This window comes from Carettochelys insculpta, chromosome 14 (assembly GCF_033958435.1).
Source record: "Carettochelys insculpta isolate YL-2023 chromosome 14, ASM3395843v1, whole genome shotgun sequence".
In the NCBI taxonomy this organism is placed as follows: Eukaryota; Metazoa; Chordata; order Testudines; family Carettochelyidae; genus Carettochelys; species Carettochelys insculpta.
In genome coordinates, this window is record NC_134150.1 from 1,323,818 (window position 1) to 1,346,402 (window position 22,585).

General features: G+C 57.8%; 1 protein-coding gene across 3 annotated transcripts in view; it reads left to right on the top strand.

The window, feature by feature from the left end:
* The window catches only part of ATP6V0D1 (ATPase H+ transporting V0 subunit d1), a 29,144-nt gene extending 7,009 nt beyond the window's left edge, over positions 1-22,135 (top strand). For 2 of the 3 annotated variants that reach the window (XM_075009199.1, XM_075009200.1), the window contains exons 3-8: positions 12,690-12,868; positions 15,540-15,619; positions 17,966-18,043; positions 18,260-18,436; positions 19,840-19,917; positions 20,595-22,131. In XM_075009199.1, coding sequence (XP_074865300.1) covers positions 12,690-12,868; positions 15,540-15,619; positions 17,966-18,043; positions 18,260-18,436; positions 19,840-19,917; positions 20,595-20,756 — 754 coding nt within the window. In that variant the 3' untranslated portion in view covers positions 20,757-22,131. Of the gene's footprint in view, positions 1-12,689; positions 12,869-15,539; positions 15,620-17,965; positions 18,044-18,259; positions 18,437-19,839; positions 19,918-20,594 lie in introns of all 3 variants that reach the window. The other variant, XM_075009198.1, reaches the window with a different exon arrangement.
* Positions 22,136-22,585: the final 450 nt, after the last annotated feature.

Below are 22,585 nucleotides of genomic sequence, written 5' to 3' on the forward strand. Positions count from 1 at the left end.
ATGGCTTAAAGGTACACTTACCTGCTTCTGCCAGTGTCTCAGGTGTATTGTGTGGGAGCTGGAACTGTTCTGCAGTAGAGTTGTGTGTGTGTGTGTGTGTGTGTGTATATATATATATTACTGTCTAGGTTTCTGTTGACACACAACAAATATAACCAAGTCTTAGTCACCCCTGCTGAGGTGACCCCTGATGTTTAGGGTAGCAATCAGTGTATTGGGAGATGTCAGAACGGGGTTTGATCTTGAGTTGCCCTGTGTTACAAACAGTTTACTTCTGTTAGCAAACTTACCTGGCGTTTGCAGGCACTAGAAGGCCCTGGTGCTGGTGGCAGTGTCTAGGTCTCCAGCGTGTGCCCTGCCTGAAGGCCCCCGAGATTTGCCATTTGCCTTTAAGCACGCGAGATGGCGAGCTCCTCTTCCGTCCCTGCAGGTGGCAGTGGAGTAACGTGCGCTGGTATTTTCCATCTCCAGGACAGCTTACACCTAGGCCATCCCTGGTGGGTGTGTGTTCAGCCTGTTCTGAAAACCCCCCACTGTGGGAGAGTCCACAGCCTCCTGTGGAAGCCTGTTCCAATGCGTAACCAGCCTGAGGGTTAGAGGGTTCCCCCAGGACCTAAGTGAACTCTCCCCTGCTGCAGATGGAGCCTGTCGCTCCTTTTCTGAAGGCTAAGCAGGCCCAGTTTTTAGCCTCTCCTCTGAAGTCACCTGTTCTAACCCGGCTGGGATGTGCAATGCTCTCCTCTGATGCTCTTCTGTTTGGTCCACGTCCTCCCGAGCCTGCAGTGCCCAGACTTCGGCACAGTACTCGAGCTGATGCCTTGCCCCTGCCAAGTAGGGCAGCACAGCTGCCTCCTGTGTCCTTCTGGGGACACCCCTGTCAGTACGCTCCAGAACAGGAGATTCTGCACGGCTGCGACCCATTGTTGGTTCACTCCGTGCGTGATCTACTCTAGCCCCCAATCCCGTAGAGTTGTGACTCTGCCTGGTTGCTTACTTCCCATTATGCCATTTACGTCCAAAATGCAGTAAGTTGCCATTGTCTCTGCTGAATTTGGGCTTGTTGGTTTCAGACCAGTTCTCCAATTTGGGGTGGTTTGAATTCTAATCTCATCCCCAAAGAGCTTGCAACCCCTGTGGCTGTGGGGTCACCCACAGAGGTCGGAAGCATCCTCTCAAGTATCCAAGTCCTTTAATGAAAACGTTAGGTAGGATGAGAATCAGGGCTGACCTGTGTGGGATGGGCCTAATACGACCTCCCAGTTAGACAGTGAACCATTAACTCCTCTGAGTACACCAAAAAACAAGCTGTCCTGTAGCACCTTGGAGACTAATATGTATTAGGTCATGAGCTTTAGTGGGTAAGACCCTGTTAGCCAGTGGCCAGGTAATGTGCGGTGAGGTACCAACTATGCCCTTGTTACCATCCAAGTCTTTAACTGCTAGAGCGCTGGGCTTCTTCGCTGCGGGCAGCCTGGGCAAGGCTCACGGATGCCCCAGGGTCCTAAACTCCCAAGTCTTCAGCTGCTAGGACGCACTGTCCCTTTGCAGCAGGCAGCCAGGATTGGCTGATGGGTGCCCCAGGAGTCTGCCCCATGGAGGTGGCACAACTCTACGCTAGGCTCTTAGCGCACTCACCTATGGCCAGGCTGTGGTAACCAAACGGTTAAAGTTCTTTTGATTGTGCCGGCTGTGTTGCAGTGACAAACAGTAACAGCAGTCAGGCTTAGATGTTAACTAGTTACAAGTTTATTAAGCTACAGTTATAAGCGTGGGGTTACAAAAGGCTATTGTCTACTTCTTATATTCTAGCAGAGTACAGGTGTTAACAGGTTACATTACAATCCAATCCAACGACATCTTAATACAATGACATCTATCTATAGAGCTCTAATTCTTTAACTGTGTACACCAAAAGGAGACCTTAATGTGGGTACACCTTACCCTCCTTAATATGGGTATATCTTACCCTCCTTGCGTCTCTCAATACCAGCGTAGCCAAGCCAGGATTGGTCACTCAATTCCGCGGAAAGACGAATACGAGGTTGGGCGTCCCCAGTTGTGGACCTCGGGAGGCAATCACCTGACCCGACCAGCAGGTAGTTGGTGGGAATGCGCTCAGAATCAGTGTGCTGCTGGGGCCATCTTTATACCCCCTGGGTCACGTATTCTCTTTCTTATCTATGGTGCCAGATCGTACTGGTCTGTCTTTTGTGATGCCAGTTTTTACAAGGAAGAATTCAAGAATTAAGAGTTACTTAATTTGCACTTGTAAGACAGGAGATAAAGAATTTGGGAGTACAGGACATTCTTTAACAAGGGCGGAGATTTTTCTTCTGGGATAGCTGTGTGGGTGCATCACTCCATCAATGCCAGCCAAGGGCAGTTCTCTGAAGCCCTTCGTTAACGGTTAGCCTGCTAGCCCTCTCTCTGTGTTTTCTATTTCTTAGGGTCATGATGAGCCAGCACATCTGGGCCCCTTTAGGAAGGCATCAAAGACTGTGCTGTTTAACTGCTGTTTAGTGCCCTGTGTGCTCTGAGGCACCTTAGAAGGGAGACAAAAGCTGGTCTGTAGTGGGGAGATTTTGTCTGGCTACAGACCCACTTCGGATGACTGGAACAGACCCTTAGAATGCAGGGTTTATACAGTAGGTGTTGGGGTGGGGGGGGCGGGCAGAAGGCAGGAGGGGGAATGGGAAGATTGCCTGTCACTAATAGGACCCGCAGATTAAGTGAATTCTGGTGAGTAGGGTGTGTCCCTTTCCTGAGAACATCAAAGGTGGGGAATTGCCATAAGATAGTGGAGATCTCTGTTAAGGCCTAATGTAAGTGTCAGCTTTGCAAATGAATTCCCATTCAGATATCTCCCTCTGTAACCTTGTGGTAAAGTTCTTTTGTAGAAGAACGGCTCCTTTTAAATCCATCAGTGATGGTCCAGGGAGGTTAAAATGTTCCCCTCTAGGTTTGTGTGTGCTCCACTTCCAGATGTCTGATTGATACTGGCTGAATACTCACCAGCAGCTGTACCACAGAAACAACCCAGGAGCCTGTCCCCGCAGCAAACCCTCTTGCCAGCTCTGTCCACGTGTCTACACTAGAGACACCATCACTGGACCTAACCACATCCGCCACACCATGAGGGGCTCATCCACCTGTACGTCCACTAGTGTGATCTATGCCAACGTGTGCCAGCCATGCTCCTCTTCCCTATGTGTTGGACAAAGCAGACCGTCTGCACCAGAGCATGAATGGACACAGATCTGACATCAGCAGTTGAGATGCACACGCTCCTATAGGGGAATGCTTCAACAGTTTCCCCACCTTTGGTATCTGTAGGAACGGGGCACATTCTACTTAACTTACTATGCTTCATCTGCTAGTAACAGCTAATCCCCTCCTTCCTTTCACCCCTCCCTGCTACGCAAAGCTTGGGTTCTATGGGTCTGTTCCAGTCATCTGAAGAAGTAGGTCTTTACGCGTGAAAGCTCATGGCCTAATACATTTGTTAGTCTTTAGGGTGCCGTGGGACTGCTTGTTGTTGGTGAAGCTACAGACTGGCACAGCTACCCCTCTGAGTAGAGTCTTTCACTCTCCTTATAGCGATCACATCCAGATCACATTTCTCTCGCATGCTTAGGAGAGTGTCACATTGGGCTGTGTCAAAAGTCTTACTCAAATCAAGATACAGCTCATCTACTGCTTCCCCTGTGGCCCCTGGCCCCACCACTGAGCCCGTAGCCCCGTCACGGAAGGAAGTTAGGTTAGTTTGGTCTGATTTGCTCTTGACAGATGGATGCTGGCCAAAGGGGAAAAGCTTGAAAAAGCTTGATGGCATTGCTGATTTTATTTTAATGGCTCTTCTTTATAACCTGTTTATCTTCTAGATGCTTACAGATTTTGTTACCTAGAAAGCTAATGTGTTGCAATCAGACTAATTGGCCTGTAATTTCCTGGGTTCTCTTTGTTCCTTTTTTTAAGACAGGTTTGCCCTTTTCCAGTCCTCTGGGACCTGACCTATTTCCCACGAGTTCTCAGAGATAAGAAATTACTATTCTTTCCTGTTCTGGCTTTGCTTCTCCTTTCTGCCCTTCCCTTCTCCGAACCCGGAGGTAGCGTTCGGAGGGCGTTGTCACCCTTCGTGTGTACGGCGAAGAAAGCAAACTAGGCACTGCGCGCCTCAGCCTTCATGGGGCCATCCGCTGCTGTTCTCTTCCTGCCGAAGTAGAGGACCTGTCCTCCAGTCCTGTCTCTGGCCCCTCACGTATGTAGAGAACCTCTGCTTATTGCCTTTTGTCTCGTGCAAGGCATAACCCATTTCGTGCCTGGCCCTTTTAGAAATGAGCCTGGTGCAGTCCGGATCAGGCCTGATAGTTCCAGATTTTGTTTGCCAAAGAACATTGCAGAGTGTTTCTTTGCCTGGCGGTTGGCTCTTTATTGCTGTTTTGCCTGGGGCGGCTGCTGTGAAAACAAACAGTTCTGCAGTGAAAACATTTGACACTTGACTGCCAGTAGATGTGAAGACAGTAAAACCCATCTCTTTTGAAAGTGAGTTTGCCTTCTCGCCCTGCCTGGCTTTCGTCCCCAGGCCTGCCAGCTGGTGAGCTTGGGAGTGAGTTGGGACAGGAGTGCTGCTGGCCTGCCGCTTTCGACAGGTTTTATCCTGCCCTTGTTGGCAGGGAATTGGACAGCCATCCAGTTGTGTGTGAAGTGCTGCTCGTGCCCTAGGGAGAGAACCGTGCACACACCGCAAGGGTTGCTTTTGGTAGAGCGTCGCTTTGCGGGATGACTTAAAACGTTCATGTTGCTCTTCGTCAGAGTGGAGCAGCTGGAGAGGGGCGTCTGGCGCTCCCAGGAGGAGGTGTGGAGGCTTGGCATGGTCCACAGGTGGTTTGTTCCCCAGACTAACTGCTGGCTCCCCGAAGAAAGCTCTGTCTCTTGCCTAGTTGTGTTTCGCCAGGATGGTCAGTAGGCCCTGAGGTGCCTGAGGAGCAGACATACCAGCCGTGCTCCTCATTTGCTTGCTAAAGAGACAAGGGGGGAAGCTGGGTCACTGATTAGCATATCAGTATGGCCAGCAGAGTGGTGTGTGGCCAAGGATGCTGCCACTGGTCTCCCACATGAGCACTGCATGGTGCAGACACACAGGAACGGGAGAAGCTTCCTGGCAGCAGAACGCTGCAACGTGTTGTTGCAGAGAGTTTTTAGCCAGCAGAAGGCGCTGAGGGAGCAGCGCGCTTTGTACAGCCACTTCTCAGTAAGCTTGGCCCCATGACGCAGCGTGTGGCACTTGAGAGTTGATACCTGGTGGACCTGGCTGGAAGAGCTGAGCCTCTGAGCAGACCACCCTGGCTGGCACCGGGGTGAGTGGGAAGGAAGGCGTGTTTGTTGGACAGGAGATGGTGATGTGACCAGGGAGAGGTGCAGAGCGCAGTGTGGTGAGCGGGTGTGAAGTGCTCTGAAGGAGAGGGCTTGGAGCCTGGGAGCAGGAGCAGGGAGAGGTGCAGAAGTAGCAGGGGAAGAGGCAGACTTGAAAGTCACTCAAAGTGCAGCGCGTCCGTGGGTGGTGCCTGAGCTCCAGTTGTGCCCACGAGGTGAGGAGAAGGGGTGACTGCTCATGCCAGCGTTAAGGGTGCATGGCTGTGGTCAAGCCAAAACCAGCCTTGTTAACAGTACGGTGCGCCCCCGACGAAGCGGAGCCCAGTTCTAGGGACATCAGGAAGAAGGCACGTCCGCAGCCGCCGCCTCTATCCCAAAGTGCCGTATCTGAGGTGGGGCTGCCACTGCGGCTGGGTCCCTGGAGTGGCTGGAGGAGCCCCTGGGACTGCGGCTGTAGCTGAAGGACTCTGGGATTGCCACAGCGACTGCATGCACCACCGCAGCTGGAGGAGCCTGCAGGGCCGGAGAATCCCCTGGCGGTCCCTGTCGCTGCTGGATGCATCTCAAGCTGGCGGAGCTACTGCACCCTGTCCTGAGCGCTGGCGGCTCAGAGCCAGGAGGAGCCACCATGCCCAGGACAGAGCATGGGCGACTCCATGCATCGTCGTACTGTAGAGTAAACCCTCTGATTTAACGCATTTTGGGAGTAATGGGCACCCCCTCCCTGAGTCTGTTAAATGGAGGGTTTACTGTAATTAGGCAGAAGGTGTAAACATCTGGTGTCGCTCGGGGCCCTTTTTCAAACCCTGGCTCTTGCCCATCCAGCAGTAGTTCCCTCCTCCCCCACATCTGGGAGTAGTAGTGATGTGTTTGCGTCTCTCTGACGTGCCCACCTCGGCTGTTTATAGCCGTGTGGCAGGTGGGTCGCTGTCAGCTGTGACGGCCTTTCAGCATGCGGCACACTGGAAAGGTGAGGGAGGTCTGAGGCGAAGAGGACAACAGGAGTGGCAGTCTCTGTTTCGTCCCTTTTTTTTCCCAGAAGGCATTTGACAGTATAGATCAGAAAGTAACTTGGGCGGTGTTGGAGTCGTACGGGGTGAATAGCGGATGGGTAAGGTTGTTGAAGGGTGTCAGTGACAATGCGGAAGCAGCTGAGAGAACGTGTGGAGAGCTGGGAAGGTGGTTTAGAACGCGTAGAGGTACGAGACAGGTCCGATATCACAGAGTATCTTCATCACGCATCGAGAGGGAGCGACAGACAAGATGAAGAAAGAGGTAGAAGGGATATCTGTGTGCGGAATGAGGATTAACTTGAGGTTCACAAATTCCGTAGTTATCACTGGGGAGGTTGAGGAGAAGCTAGTGAGAACGGTGCAGGTGCTAAAAGAGGAAGGGAAGCAGGAAGGACTGATGAGGAACATGGATAAAATGAAACCAGTGGTATTTGGCAATAAGGAAGTAGGAAGGAAGATCAGCGTAGATGGGCTTGAACTTGAGAATGTAGAGAAGTTGATGTGTCTGGGGAGCAACATCATGTAGGATCTAGCCTGGAAGAAGGAAATAGCAACTAGAATAGCGAAAGCAAGAGTGAGTTTGAAGGCGATGGCTAAAATCTTGAAAAGCAAAGCGATTAGCTTAGGAGTGAGGGAAATGGAAGAGTTTTAATTCAGAATGCCGAAGGGAGAAAGAGAAGCGGGAGACTGAACAAACTGTAAAATCAAGCCTCTGAAAGGTCAGGACCAGTTTAATCTGATTAAAAAAAAAACAAAACAAAACAACCGTCTGGGGGAACTAACCGCAAGATTGCGCTAATGCTACTGACAGCTTTATAACCATAAAAGGCAGACCATAAATAAGAGGAAGGGGAGATGTAAACAGGGGCGGAGCAGCACGGGGTTATAAAGGCGAAACGGATAGGCTGTAAACTCCAAGGACCCTAACCAATGGGGGCCTAGGAGGAGGGCTTCTGCGGTCGGGTCAGGGAATAAATATGTATGTGGCTTATGCTGGGGGTGTGCCCATACGGACACCCTTCTCTTGCAATTGAAGTAAAAAAACTCTCTCTGTTCTTGCTGCCTCGGGTAATTAATCCCTTGGAAAAGGGAAATATTTAGTTTATCCAAATTGTTTCTAACAGGAGCGAAGCTGAGCATCTTGAAAACGTGTGTATTCAGCGGCATGTACAGATGTGAGACATGGGTCGTAACGAAAGATTTGCAGAGACGGATGTTAGTGTTCAAGAGGAGTTGTTACAGAAAGATCCTGAGAATAGGATGGATGCAGACGGTCACCAACAAGGAATTACATAGGAAGATACAGCCGGAAGAGAACCTACTGCAGAAGGTTATACAATGGAAGTTACAGCTGTTCGGGCATCTCTGCAGAATGAATGGTGAATGAAAAATGAAGACCCTGGTGTTCAGCATAATGAACTATTTGAATAGGAGAGGCAGACCCCAGGGACAATGGGTAGATGATAGAGTAGACTGGTGTGGAGCTAGTCTACAGAAACAAAGCCACTCCACACTGGACAGAGAAAGATGGAAGGAAACAGTGAGATGGGCTCAGCTGGAAGTTGCCTGTTGCTGAGAGCCCTATGTAATGGAGTGGGGGGGGGTGCATGTGTGAGTCAGGCTGGATGTCTGAGGCAAGCAGCAGCTCCCAGTGGCTAAGGATGACCCTGGGGCTACAACTGGCAGGTGACACCTCTGCCTGAACAAAGAGCAGGGAGGAGCTGAGCTGGGTTTTGAATCGGAGGCGGGAGTTAGAGGCTAGGAAAAGGGAGAGCTGGAAGGCAGCCAGCTGGAGGAGGGGGAAGCTACACCCCAGAGGGGCACCCCTCGGGGTCTTCCCCCCAGGACAGGTTGGAAGGACTGTCTCTGGCTGCTATGCTGTTGCTTCTGTGAGAAACTGGACATCTGTTGCCTAATAAACCTGCTGTTGTACCTGCTGAGTGAGAGTCTCTCCTGCCAGCGGACGGGGTGCAGTGCAGGGGGACCCCTGAACCCCATCACACCCTCGTTCCCATGGCTGGTAGAAGAAGCGTAAACTCCCTTCCCGGCTTCTCTGCGCTGTATTTCACCTTTGTGTTGGGCTTGCAGGTGTGAGCCTCGGAGCCTGGACAGCAGAGAGGAAGGCATTGCCAAGCAGGCAGCTGCCTCTGTGGGGAGTTACTGTATGGACAACGTGGAGTTCGTAGCCTGTAGCGAGCTCTGCTCACGGAGATCCCTGGAAGCTGAGCTCTTGTGTGGCTGCCCAGGAGAGATTCAGCTGCTGCCTGGTTGATTAGCAGGGTGTCTGCCGACAGCCTGTGTTCCTGTGGGTGGTGCACGTCCACACAAGGCTTGGTGCATGGAACAAAATTCATTCTGCCCATGGAGCTGGGGAAATCCAGTAGAAATGCTGGCTCTCTAGCAGGCCTGGTTCCCGCTGCCAGCTGCAGGCGGCCATGGGACGGAGGGAAAAGAACATGCCTTCTGGGCAGGAGGGGGACAAGGCTTTCCCCTGCTGATGCAGGGAGGGCAGGGGTGGGAGTGGGAAGCTAGGGGTAGCAATGAGGCTTTGAAGTTCACCCTGGTAGCAGTTCGTGGGGCGGGGGATGGGGGCGGTGAGAGCACGCAGAGAGCCTGTGGAACCTGCAGAACAGATCTTGGTTGATGGATTGCTGAGAAGCCAGAAGTGGATGCTGGGTCTCCACACTGCCTCTGCAATGATCTTGCACACCTGGGCCAGGAGTGCAGCGGGCCCACACCCACGCAGAATTTCAGCACGTGGCTAGAGCGGCTGCAGCTGGCAGAACTGCAGTTTGTTGGCTCTGTGTCTGCTGCATGCAGAAAGGTGCGTTAGCTGGGCTGGGGAGAGATGAACGAGTTGCTGTCCATGTTGCAAGTGCCTGGCCCACCTTTCTTCCATGTCATACTTGCTTTTAACAAGGTCTTCTCAGGTGGCCCTGCCCTTGGCGGTGGAGTTGAAGTTCCTGAAACGCCACATACCAGGTCTCTTGGCTGAGGTTCTCCAAGGTTGGCTGGAACAGCGATTCCTCTGTGTTTCTGTGGATTCTTGGCTGCCTGCCCAGAAGATGAAAGTGAAGTGGAGATGTGCTTTCCAGTTAGTGCTGTCAACAACATTCGTTGCAACAGTAGAGCTTTACCAGCCAGCAGCGCTGAAAAAGGGCTGCTGCAAGGGGGTGGCGCCCCAGGGCTAACAGGCTGTACTTTGAACAGCCGTGGGAAACCCGGGCTGCAGCAGCAGAGTTGTGTGGCTCCTCTGGCTGCAGGAGTGCGGTGCTCTGCTCATCTTCGAGCTTGAAGCAAAAGCTGCTGTATAAAGTTCACCCTCTCATGCAGGCTTCAGCTCACGCCAGGACTCAGGGTTCATGGTCTGTGCCCATCAGCATGTATGGGATAATGCCTCTCTTAGACTGCATGTCACTGCAGCAGCATTGAAACCTGTGAGTACAGATGTCAATTAAATCCTAGGGCCTCCACCCAGCCCCTCTGTTGCAGCCTTTGTGTTAACACCGGCCCTAGGAAGAGAGGCGCTGCTGTACTGCAAGAGCCGGAGTAGTCTGATTTAATCCATGGGTAACGTTTCACTGGGGGGCTGCACTGAATTGGTTCTCTTGCATAATTGGAGCTGACTCGGGGGTTTGTCCCGCGTTACCATGAGGAAATGTTAGCAGACCACCGCAGTCTGCTAGCAGATGGGCAGTCTTCCTGCATCGTGCCTCCCGCTCCTCCACCTGTGCGACCTGGGGGGAGGGAGGAGGGTCCCACCTCTTCCAGGAGCAAAGGAAGGCTGAAGCTGCAGGCGGCCATGGGCTGAAGCGATACCTCTAAGCTGAGAGATGGCAGGTCTGTGGATGCCTTTTGTGTTCTGTAAGGTAGGGGTGGGGTGTCTGCTGCTGGGGGTGCAGGTGACTCCATCTCAGAGCTTGGCGCCCGGGCCGGGCTCCTGCTCTGTTGACAGTCTTGGCTGCGGGCCGGTGGGTGGGCTCCTGTTGTGTGCTATGGGAATCCCCTTAGGCAAAGGTTCGCTCTGGATTTCTGGAAGGGAAGCGATTTAAATCACGAGCTTCTCTTGGGTCTAGAGTCCTATTCCGTAGTCCCCATCACAGCCCTCCCCCCATAGGGATTCCCGGTGCGCCACAGTACGACATCAGAGCTGAGCCATCGTCTAACAGTCTCTGCGATTTCTTGCTGCTTGTTTGTTTCCCTTTATTTGTGTTCCCTGACTAACTCCTGGTGCCTGTTCCTGTTTCCCTGGGGCCGGGGAGGGGGTGAGGGTCTGTCTTGTAGCTGCCCCATCCCCTTGTCTGCGATTGCTTTCCTGGTTTGTGTCCGTTTGTAGGGAGTGTCTCAAGGCAGCGATCCACTTGCCAGCTCAGGCGGGGGCGGGAGCCTTCCCTCCAAGCCACTGTTAGCCTTGCCGGTTCCGAGCCTCGGTGCCCCTGAACTGCTCCTGCGGAGGCACAGTGTGGTGGGCGTTGTGGAAGGGGAGGCTGGAGGGACTAGTCGTGTGAGACTCTAACGTGCTGCTTCACGTGAGGAAAGGGGAAGGATTACCCTCCCGTTGCAGTTCTCGGGCAGTGTCGAGGCAAAGGTGTGAGCCGCGGTCAGCTCTGTGAAGCCTCGGCGGCAGGAGGGTGGTTGTGTAACGTCCTTCGGGACCTGTGCGTGCCTCTCACCAGGCTTGTGGCAGTGTGGGCTGGAAACCTTCCTCTTCCCCAGAGGTGACCTGAGCCTGACCCGAACATGACACCTGTGCAGGCCCTGAGGGAGCTGGGGGAAGTGGAGTGAGGCTAAACGTGTACACCCGGTTCGATGGGCGCTTGGGCGAGGCAAAGGTGGTGCTGCTGCTTCCCTTCCTCGCTGGAACTGGCGTAAGAAAAGCAGCTGTGTTCATGCCAGAGTCCTGCCCAGGTGGCTCCAGGCACGGCGGGGGAGAGGCTTTGCTGACTGCGTCCCAAGCACTGGGTCAGTGTGATCTGGCTTCGCTGGCTTGTTCAGTCATCACCCTACCTGGAAAGGGAGCCCCTCGGCGCGGCGCCTGGCCTGACATTGGCACGCTCGGGCCAGGAGAAACCCTCCGTGGGCTGGCTAAAAGGGGAGCTGCAGCTCAGCATGAGTGTGCTCAGGGTTGGCCTCCACCAGCTGAGTGGGACCCCACCCCGCTCACGCATCTGATGAAGTGGGACTTCGCCCACGAAAGCTCATGCTTCAAAATACCTGTTGGTCTGTAAGGTGCCACGGGGCTTCTTGTTGCTCTTCCAGATTGTTACCTGAGGTCCCCTACAGGGTGCGGCTTGTCTTGTCTTGGGGCCATGTACTCCCCCGGGAGAGCTGCAGACAAACAGGCGAGTCCCTCTCCCAGCTGCGCTGCTTTACCCCCACTGGGTCGATAGCCACCCTGTACTGTAGTGGTGGATCGGAACAATCGGCTGCTAAGAAGGTTGCCCTCTTTGTGTGAGCCGGCCCCTTGTCGCCCGTGCTCTTTCCCTGCGCCGAGGTGAATCTCACCCGAGCTCCTGGCTGCAGCATTTCTCTCTCCCCTCCCCTTGGGGGTGGTATCGTGCACACCTGTGGCTCTGTGTGCGTGTCCAGGGAGCTGTGCCTGTTCGCCCCGGGTGGTCTCACCTGGGACGAGGAGCACGAGGCAGGCTTGAGTCTGAGATGCTGGATTTGTGTACGGTGTGGGGTGATGGACTTCTGTCCTCGTCAGAGGCTGGTGCTGGAGACTGCAGCAATTTGAGGGACACTGTTACGGTCCCAGCCAGAGTGGGAGGTAGCCTGTCAGCCTCGTTGGTGTCCCCCCGCAAGGGTGGTGTGTTGTTAGAATTGCGGTTGTTCACTGTCGCAGGGGAGTGATGGGGCTGTTCACTGGGGGCGTGGCCTCTCTAGACGGTTACCGGTAGAGTTCCTTATTCAGGGTATAGTGCTGAGTTTGCACATGAGCTCCAGTTCAGCGGTTTCCCTTTGTAATGGAGTTGTGAAGGGTTTGGGGTGCTCTGGGGGAAGGCTGGTTACTTTTAAATCCTTTCCTGAGTGTCCCCCAATCTCCTGACCGATCACCGGACTTTACAGTGGCTCGTACCCTCCTCCTTTGCAGTCATTTCTTACACGTGAACCTGCCTGTGTGTTTCCACTCCGTTCTGTCCATGAGAGCTTGTGCCCTACGTCCGTTAGTCTGCAGGGTGCTACGGGACTCCTTGTTGGTGTTATGGACACCGCCCGGACAGAGGGAGGGCCAACACGTGCACCCAGCCGACTACCCTGCTGCCAGCGTGGGTAACCCGCTCCCCTCTCCTGTCCCCCCAGGTACAGCTACATGATCGATAACGTCATCCTGCTGATCACCGGCACCCTGCACCAGCGCTCCATCGCAGAGCTGGTACCCAAGTGCCACCCTCTGGGCAGCTTTGAGCAGATGGAAGCTGTGAACATTGCTCAGACCCCGGCCGAGCTCTACAACGCCATCTTGGTGGACACGCCCCTGGGTGAGCAGGGGTTTGCTCTCCTGCCATGCGTGGGACCCTGTCTGCCCCATTCACGCCCTGGGATGTGCACACGGCCCTGGGCCTCTGAATGCAGGTGTAGTGGGGCTTTCTGCCGCGGGCATGCTCCAAGTGTACCTACTGCTCGATTGCAGAGTGACCTGCCAGAATGGGCTCCCCGTCGGCTTCCCACCAGCCCTCTAGGGAAGAAACATGAAGGCAGCAAGTTGAGGCATGTTAAGAAACTAGTAACCTTGTTTTAGCACTAGTCGTCTGGAGTGATGCCTGTCGTGCAGATCCCAGTAGCGAGAAATCCGGGTTCTCCCTGGGAGAGGGGAGGGAGGTAATCGTACTTATGCTTGCTGCACAGATTTCCTGGAGCAGTTCCACGTACGTTCAGCAGTCCCCTGTGGGCATCTTCCCAACAGCTGCCTCCGCTTCCAGGCCTGTCTGCCTCTCTCGTACGGGTACAGGCCTCAGGTAGTGGGTGCGTGAGGCAGGCGTGCTCCAAAGTCGGCACTCAGTTGGAAAACCCCTCTGTAGAATGTGGAATTGAGCAGGCGTGTTGCTGTGGCGCGTCGCAGGTTGGCTGGAAGAATGACCAGAGGCACGTTGGCTCTCCAGCCGTGAGATGTAGGAGTAGAAGAGAGAAGTAACTCCCCGCATGGGAGATGCCAACGTGTAATGCAATTTGTGGCAGTTGCTGTGATCTGCGGAGGCAGACTAGTCCGTGTCCCACAGCGAACCAAGTACAGCACAAGCTTTATTCTCCAGCACGCCGGGGGAGCCGGGGGCACCGGGTAATAAAACGTGCCGGTTATTTGAGCTGGGGCCGGGCAGTGGGCCCCGCTCTGCCTTCCTCCGGCCGGGCATGCTGGGTACCTGAGTGCTGAAGGGCTAGGCCTTTGCTGTACTTTAAATTCGTTATCCTGCTGGTACCTGACCCCGGCAAGTAAGAGAGTGAGAGACAGGAGCTAAGGCCAGCAGTGTGCAGTCTGGGAGGGGACAAACAAATACTTCCTCTGGGTGTGGAAGATGCCTGGGCGCACAGCCCTCTTCTACCTGCTCCAGAGAGGGTCCAGTCCCCAGCAGATCTAGACTCTTGATGGTAGAGTGGGTAGCAGCCTAGATTTTTCATCGCATCCCCGGCACAGCCTGGCACAACAAAGCAGGGAAACAGATTTCAAACTGACTCGTTAGACAAGGAGCCAAGAAATGGCCGAAAGCTGAACCGATAGCAGAGCTCTTACTCCACATGTTGAGCATTCAGCTGGGGCAGGACGCTCAGCTGCAAGGCCAAAGCACTGACCTGCGCTCCCTGAACCTGGAGCGTGTGCACAGGTTACGGAACGTGAACCCAGCCGGGGGAGCAGAATGAGTGCAGGGACCTTGTTCCAGACAGCAGCTCCAAGCGTAGCAGGGGCACTGCTGGGAAGTGTGTTCTCCAGCTCCTGGATCTCGTTTCACAGGGTGTGCACATCCCAAAGCTGAAATGCATTTCTACGCCACCGCCTGGGCTGGGCTGGGCATCCCTGGCTAGGCCCTGGGCTTATGGAGAAGGAAAAGGACCTAGACACAAGGCAGCGTGGAACCTGCTTGTAGGCCGGAGTCTTTGATTCCCAAAGCAAGAACATCCTCTGTCCCCTTGAATGTCCTGTCCTGTCCCAGGCACAGGGACTTCTCTTCTCCCCATGCGGTTTGGCTGGCTAGTCGGGGGGGTAGGGTTGCTCCTGTGGCCTGAGTCTGGCCTTGCCGCCCGAGCAGCTGAGGACCTTAGTTTTCCAAATGGTCTGGTTGCCACACCATGAAGCTCCTGGTAAGGCCCGGCCCCTCCTGCAGAGCTCAGTGGGGGGGCGTGGGGCTTTCCTGGCCGTGTGGCAAGCAGAGAAAAGGCCCAGCGGGCTTAGCTACGCTCCTGTCCAAACACTGACATGCCGGTCTGAGTATTCAGCCCTCGGCACCCAAGGCAGGCGCTCTGCACATCCAGCTGTAGGTGTCTGGAGGAGCTGCTGGGTACCTGGCCTCCTGCACGCAAAGGTTTCCCCCTCCACTCCCTCTCCGGAAGGTCAGGAAAGGAGAACAGAAGTGAGGAGGGGTTTGGAACGGGGCCGTGTGAGAAGAGATTTAAGACTGGGACTTGTCCGCTTAGAATAGAGGAGACGGGCGTCGGGGGAGAGGACGGGGTCTGTAAAAACCATGACTGGTGTGGAGAAGGTGACCAGGGACAAGTTATTGACTTGTTCCCATAACACAAGAACTAGGGGTCACCCAGTGAAATTCAGGGGCAGCAGGTTTAAAACAACCCGAAGGAAGTCTGTCTTCAGACAGCACAAAGTTAACCTCTGGAGCTCCTCCCCAGAGGCCGTTGTGAAGACCAGGAGGTTAGCAGGGATTAAAGAGAGTGAGATACGTCCACGGCGGCTCGGTCTATCAGTGGCTATTGGCCAGGTGGGGCTGGGAGGAGTCCCAGCCTCGGTTTGCAGAAGCTGGGCATGGGTGACGGGAGGGATCACTTGGTTCCCTGTTCTGTTCACTCCCTCCGGGACACCTGACGGGAGACTGGGCTGGACGGATCCCTGGTTCGACCCGTAGGGCCGCTCTCCCGTTCTCTGGGAAGCAGCGCGTGGCACTTGAGCAGCAGGAGCGGTCGGCAACTTTGCTGTGTGTCTTTCAGCCGCCTTCTTCCAGGACTGCATCTCCGAGCAGGACCTGGACGAGATGAACATCGAAATCATCCGGAACACGCTGTACAAGGTGAAGGGCCCCTCGGGGAGCAGGAGCCGGCGGAACAGCTCGTGGCGGTAACTGAGCCTGGCCATGGGGCGTTGCCGCCCGCCGCGGGGGAGCTGGGCGGGGCAGCGTGCTGCCAGCGGGCCGGTTCCCGGAGGGGTAAAGGGAGCTGGTGGTGTGTTTGCTGCATGCCGGGGAGCAGTAACGCGGCGACCGAGAACAGAGGCTGGGGGTGCTCGTGGCAGCTGCTTCCCATCTCTGCAGGCTGGCAGTGACCATGTCCCCAAAGTACCTGCTGGCCTCGCCTGTCTGACTGGCCCTGGGTGAGCCCCGGGCGTCTCCCAGGCTGACCCCGAATCCATGCGAAGCAGAGGCAGCGAGGCTGCTCTCCCGGGCCTGGTGCTGAGATCAGGGGCCAGGCCAGGACTGTGCTCTCCTGCTGGGGAAAGACTTCAGAGGTCCCCACTGAGCTGTGGGGGCGGCAGACACCCCCCGTGGGCAGCCTAGAGGAGTAAGGAGCCCAGAGCCCCCTCCCTGCAGGTCAGAGAGGTCTGCAGGCTGGATCCCTTTCCCTGGTGCGTGGCTGGAATAGAATCCCAGCACCGGGAGGGACCTCGAGAGCTCCAGTCCAGTCCCTGCACTTGTGGCAGGGCCCAGCTCCAGCCAGGCCATCCCTGACAGGAGTCTGTCTAAGCTGCTCTCCAGTATCAAGGGGAGCTGTGGGTTTGCACTGAGGGCCCCAGCAGTGCTGCATGGGGCGCCCGGAGGGGATGCGGCAGGTAGAGGCTGGGGGGGCTGTGTAGGGGCGCCCGGAGGGGATGCGGCAGGTAGAGGCTGGGGGGGGTCTGGTGGGGCTGCGTAGGGGGGCTTGGGGGGTGCGGCAGGTAGAGGTTGCGGGGGGGGGGTCTGGTGGGGCTGTGGAGGGGCGGCAGGTGGAGGTTGGGGGGCGTCTGGCAGGGCTGCATGGGCCCCCCCGGGGGGGGGCAAGTAGAGGTTGAGGGGGTAGCTGGGCTGTGTGGGGCACCTGTAGGGGGTGCGGCCGGTCGGGGCGGGAGGGGCCCTGGTGGGGCAGCGAGTGGGGCGGGAGGGGGTGAGGGCCCCAGCAGAGCTCACTGCAGCTGCTGCCCACGGGCTCTGGTTCTAGGCAGGGCTATCAGGAAAACGTCCCTGAGCGCAAAGCAGCTGGTGCCCGTCCCAGCGAGGGCTGCCGGGCGGCTATCGCTCCATCTTCGGCGCCTGCATGAAGGGCGGGGCACAGATTGTATCTGCGTTCCTTGTTGTGACCGATGTGACAAGCCAGCAGCTGGGCTGTGACCTCCATGGCTGATGGGAGAGGCTGAAGGGGGGTTTCAGAACTGGGGCGAGGTAGGGAAAACTGTTGTCCTTCGGCCTGTGCTGAGCTGAGGCGCATGCAAAGGGCTCGGGGCCGTACAAAACACATCTCTTCCCTGAGCCCTGCTGGGTCTGCGCTGTGCTGTGTCCAGCCCAGGACTGGGCCCCGGAGCCGGAGGCAGCTGCCGTAGCACCAGTATAAAGGTGTTAGAATGTTCTCCGAAAATTCTTCTTCACGGGCCTCGGGCCTCTCCTTCACTGCTGTGAGGCAGTGTCTTCCCAGGGAGACATTCAGCTTCCTGGCCCCAGGCGAGAGCCCAGTGTCCCCGAATGTCTCTATCCCCAAAGGCGTGTGGCTCTCTCCAGCTGGCACTCCCACTGCTCGCGGAGGGAGAGGGGCGGGTAGAAAGGAGTGCGAGTGTCTTTCTCACAAAGCTAGCTAGCACATCCTCGAACGGCTGAGCAAGGAGCCTGGGGTTTCGTGAATTACCCTGCCGCTCAGACCCTCGGTGGGGACTTCGTAGCGACCCTGTGTGCCGCCACACAGCTGAATGGCACGCTCCGTCTGTCTCACTCATCCTGCGCACAGTGGGCATTGCAGTCCTAGGTCGGTGTCCCTTTGCGCCTCCTGTGTCACTCTGCAGGCTGCCAGGTGGCGGGCACAGGGCCCGCCCTCAGTCGCCCCACGCTCCAGGGCAGCCTGCCTCATTGCCTGTTGGCTCGAGTCTCAGACGGGTGGATGGGAAGAGACCCATTAGAAGAGGCAGAGATGTACTCACGGCTGCCAGAACAGCGCTTGGATTAGAGCCAGGACCTCTGGCACTGCCAGCGGGCCCATGCTCTCGGGCTGGTTAGCTCTTTGCCGCATGTGAATGGACCAAACCGCAGCCTTTGGCCTCCCTCTGCCTCCTGGGAAGCGTGGCCATTGGCCTGGGCGGAGCGCTGGGGCCCTGCTGGCTTGTGTCGATGCACTGGGGGTCTCTGGCGGGCTGCGGAGAAGGGCCACACTCACCCTCGTCTGCTCGGCTCTCTCCTCAGGCCTACCTTGAGTCCTTCTACAAGTTCTGCAAGATCCTGGGTGGCACCACTGCAGACGCCATGTGCCCGATCCTGGAGGTAGGGCTGCCGACGGGCCCCGCATCCCAGTAATCCGGCTGCATGTGGCTCAGCGCTGCCTGCTGACTGCAGGCTGATTTCTGAAATAACCCCGTGCCTGGGTGCATGCAGCTGGCTTGCTGGGGCCTGGGGGGAGGCAGGGCAGGGGATGTTACCCCACAAGGCCCCACCGGGGGTGGGCACAGCCCTGCCTGAGGCGATGCGTCTTGTGGTTAGTTTGAAGCAGACAGGCGAGCCTTCATCATCACCATTAACTCGTTCGGAACGGAGCTCTCCAAGGAGGACCGCGCCAAGCTGTTCCCTCACTGTGGGAAGCTCTATCCAGAGGGGTTGGCCCAGCTGGCCAGAGCGGACGACTACGAGCAGGTGAAAACAGTGGCCGACTACTACCCGGTAAGTACCGCGGCGGGTGGGGGTGGGGGGTGGGTGTCACAGGAGGTGGCTGCTCCCGGGCTGGATCAGTGGGTTTGGGGCCCATCCGTGGGAAAGGACGATGGGGCTCAGGGCAGGAGACCCTGGTGCGTTATATGCCCCTCCCAGACCTCTTGCCTCAGCAACACTCCCTTCGCAGGGGTGGTTCTGGGCTCCCCCAGCTGCCATCCATGTGCTGGAGGCAGAACGGGGGACACAGTGTTGCTTTAACCCTGCTGGAGAGCTGAGTCATCTGAGCTGTGCAGACGTGGCTGGCTGGACCCCAGAGCGCCCCTGTCTGTCTGCACGGCAGCTCTCCCAGCCCTGCTGGGACCAGGCAGTGACAGGGAGTCGCTGATGGGACCTCCAGCCTTATGACTGGACCCTGGGGCTAGGACGCTGCCTGGCATGTGCCCCAAAGCCTGCCAGGGACCTGCTTGGGTGGCACAAAACCCGTCGGGAGCCCAAGGGTGGAGACCCATCTCTGAGTACGATCCCCCGGGGTGAGAATCGGCAGCCGGGGGCTAGTCGCAGCTCACACTGCGCTGGCTTAACTTTGGCCACGTCTGGACTCATGGGAGGGCCCAGACTCTGGGGGTCGATGAGGGCGTCTGCTAGGGACGTGCTGCATTGGACGTTGAGGGCGCCTCTCTGGGCTCCTGGCGGAAGCTGGAGTTCAGGTACCTGGACTCCAGCTGTGCAGTTCTCAGGGCTGGAGCTGCTCGTCTCAGTAGCGCAGCTAGCGCTGGCCTAGAGGTGCAGCTGTTGGTGGTCTGTGGTTCGCAGGCATTTGCTTGCCCCCATGAGCCGTGTTCAGCCAGGAGCCCGGTGTAAGCCCGGGAGTGTCAGCACAGAGCAGCCCTGGTTTATTCATGGAGTTCCCGGCCAGGCGGGACCACTGAGGTCGTCTCATCTGACCTTCGTGTAGCACGGGCAGAGACCTGCCCCGGCGTAATTCCCAGTGCCATGAAATCAGGGTGACGTTGGCACTTGTCCACTACAAACCAGACCCCCCGTCAGCTGCTGTTCAGTGCAAACCGTGTGCATGTGCTGGCTCCGGATTCAGTGCCCTATTCCCAGCCATTCGGTGGGTGAGAAACGGCCTGCGCTTCCTGCCGCGTGTCCTGCTCCCCTCGCCCCCCCGCCCCCAGGAGCCAGCCCCGCGATCGGCAGTGGGGTGGGGAGGCGTCTGCTCGCTCCTGCCACTCGGCTCTCGCCGGCTGTGGTGGGGACTGCTGGGGGAAGGTGCCCCAGGGCGAGGGGGTCCCGCTGGAGCTGGGGCTCAGCTCCGCGCTGCAGTGTGGGAAAGAGGGCTGCAGCCCAGGGCTGCCACGGCCGTGTGAGCGCTGGAGTGTCTGTTCCCCATGCACCTCCTCTCGCCGTAGGAGTACAAACTGCTGTTCGAAGGAGCTGGCAGCAACCCCGGAGACAAGACCCTGGAGGACCGTTTCTTTGAGCACGAGGTGAGCGCCGGGAGCGGCAGCAGAGCTTGGCGGAAGTCCGCAGGCCTGCCAGAAGGGGAAGTCCGGCAGCAGAGCTGGGGGTGTGCGTTGGGGTGGGGGGCTCAGACGTGCTGTGCTGTACTTGCCCCCTGCACTCCGGTCCCCTGCTCCCTGCCACTGGACTGGAGGCGCAGCCGTGGGGCGTCCCCAGAAGGAGGTTTGCATCACAAACCTCATGGGTAAGCGTGTCCCTGCCCTGCCCCTCTCGCTGCCCCGCCCTGGCAGCCTTCTCCCGTGGACTCGGCTTGCACTGCTGGCTGGGCTGGAGGGGTGTGCCAGGAACTCGGCTACCACAGGGGAGCGTGGCTGGGACCACTCGCTCCAATGGCTGCTAAAAGCTGGACCTCCCCAGCCTGCCACCCTCAGGACCTGACCGGCCGCCAAGGAGGGCGTCCCTGGACCAGTGCTGGTCAAGGCCAGTCTCTCTGCTGTTGGCTCCAGTTCTCCTGGGGCCCAGTGGGCTCCCCTCTGCTGCCAGACTCCAGGCCGGCCCACCCCCAAGGTGCCCGGGCTCTGCTCCAGCAATAGCCACAGGCCTGCTGGGCTCTGGGTGGTGCTGGATCTGAGAGGCTCTCCAGAGCTCTGAGCTGCTTTGCTGGCAGGGGGCAGGCCGTGACCCTGGCGCTCTGCTCTCCCAGGTGAAACTCAACAAGCTGGCTTTCCTCAACCAGTTCCACTTCGGGGTGTTCTACGCCTTCGTCAAGCTGAAGGAGCAGGAGTGTCGCAACATCGTGTGGATTGCCGAGTGCATCGCACAGCGGCACCGGGCCAAGATTGACAACTACATCCCCATCTTCTAAGTGCCCGGCCCCAGGCCTGCCCGCCCATGCCCCGTGCGTGTCGAGTGTGCGCTGCTCCCAGCTCCGGGCCAGGCTCCTCTGGAAGGAGCCCCAGGGCACAGGACAGTCTGTTCCCCAGCTGCCGCTGGGTGCTGAGGGTGGGCTGGGCTGGGCTGGGCAGCGATGCAGCTGGAGGGCTCTGGTCCGTGTCATGTCTCCGTCCCCGTCCCTGTCCCTGTCCCGCTGAGCTGTGCGCTTACCCTGAGGGCCCTGGCTGCCCCTTGCTCTGCAGCAGCTCCTGAGTTCCAGGGCCCCTCTCAAGGCTGACCTGAGCAGCCGCGCTCCCTGAGCGCTGCCCTGGTGTGCGTGTGCTTCGCAGCGGCTGCTGTGCAATGCCTGCGTTGTCGTGTCCGAGTTCTCCTGGGGCAGGAGGCTGGGACAGAGGTCCCTGGTGGCTGCGGCACCCATCTGTCGTTCCCCCCTCCCCGCCCCCGCAGCACTTCTGTGGCCCGGCTTGTGCTGAGCAGCCTGGTCCCTGGCCGGGGAAGGCCCCCACCCCGTCTCTGCCCTAGGGGCCTGCAGCAGAGAGCAGGTGTCAGCCAGACCTTCTACCCCACCTGCCTCTGCAGTGCTCCCCTACCCCCATGCTGCCAGGCTGCACCCAGGAGCAGCCCTCCCCTTCATGCACAGCAGTGAGCCAGGCTGCGTGGGCCCAACAGGTGCAGTTGCGCTGTGATCTAGGTGGGTGTCACTGAGCTGCTAGCTGATTCTGCCTCCTTCGCAGCCCGGGCTCGCCCTGTCCCCCTGACGCTAGTGCTGGGAGGCTGGATGTCCCCTTGGCAGCCGCCATGCCAGCTCTGTGCTGCTCCCATGGGCAGGGGAGCGGGAGTCGCAGCCCAGCTGCTCTGGCTGTGCCCTCAGTCTCTGCACCCTGATTTGCTGTCCTGGCTCCCCTCTCCCCATGACAATAAATATCTGTGGAAAGCACCACGCTGCCTCGCCTGGTCCTTGCTGGCAGCTCCAGGAGCCCCTCCTGCCCAGCCGCCTGCCATGTGCAAAGGCTCTGCTGGGTTGGTCCTGGCCAGGGTCTCGGTAGGCAGCAGCGTCTCCACCTGTCCTGTTTCAGTTCCCTTCGCCTCTTCCCAGGGCCGCCAGCTCCAGTGAGCTCTGTCCAAGGTGCTGCCTTCCCGCACCCACCCACGAGCAGTGTTTACCCTGGGCCTTCCTGTGGCTACTGATTGGCTGCAGCCCTGCGGCTCCCTTTTGTGAGCCTGCTGGGCCCTGATTGGCTGCTCTGTGCGGCTGCTGTCCAATTGGCTGCCTGCTGCACTGCCGCTGCGCTGTCCCACCTGCAGCGCCTGGCCCCAGGCCGGTGCTAGGAGCGAGAATGCTGCACCACAGCCCGTGCTGCACCAGCTGGGGGGCTTGGCATGACAACCTCTCCATTTCCAAATCCCCTGGGTGTTGCTGTCCCCCCGGGTGACCCCTGCCTCCCCAGCAGCCCGGTTAAATGGGCTGTCACAGACCTCAGCCGCTGCAAGGAGCTGTAGCCCAGCTGCTCTCGCCTGGGCCAAGGCGGCCCCCCCAGCAGGCCTTGAGCGACTGGAACACCTGAGCCAGGCTTCCGCCTGGAGCGTGCTGCTGTGGGCAGTGCCGTGGCAAGGGCTGGTACCCTGGCAAGACACAGGCTGGCTCTAACTTCCTCCCCACGTCTGGGCTCCCCCCCGCCGCAGCAGAGGTTGCTGAGAACAATAACTGAGGTGCGTATTGCGGCTGGGAGGGGCAGAACCGCGCGGGGTGGGTGGGTGGGTGCGTGCATGCGTGTCTCCCCCGTGGCCGTTTCCCCAGCG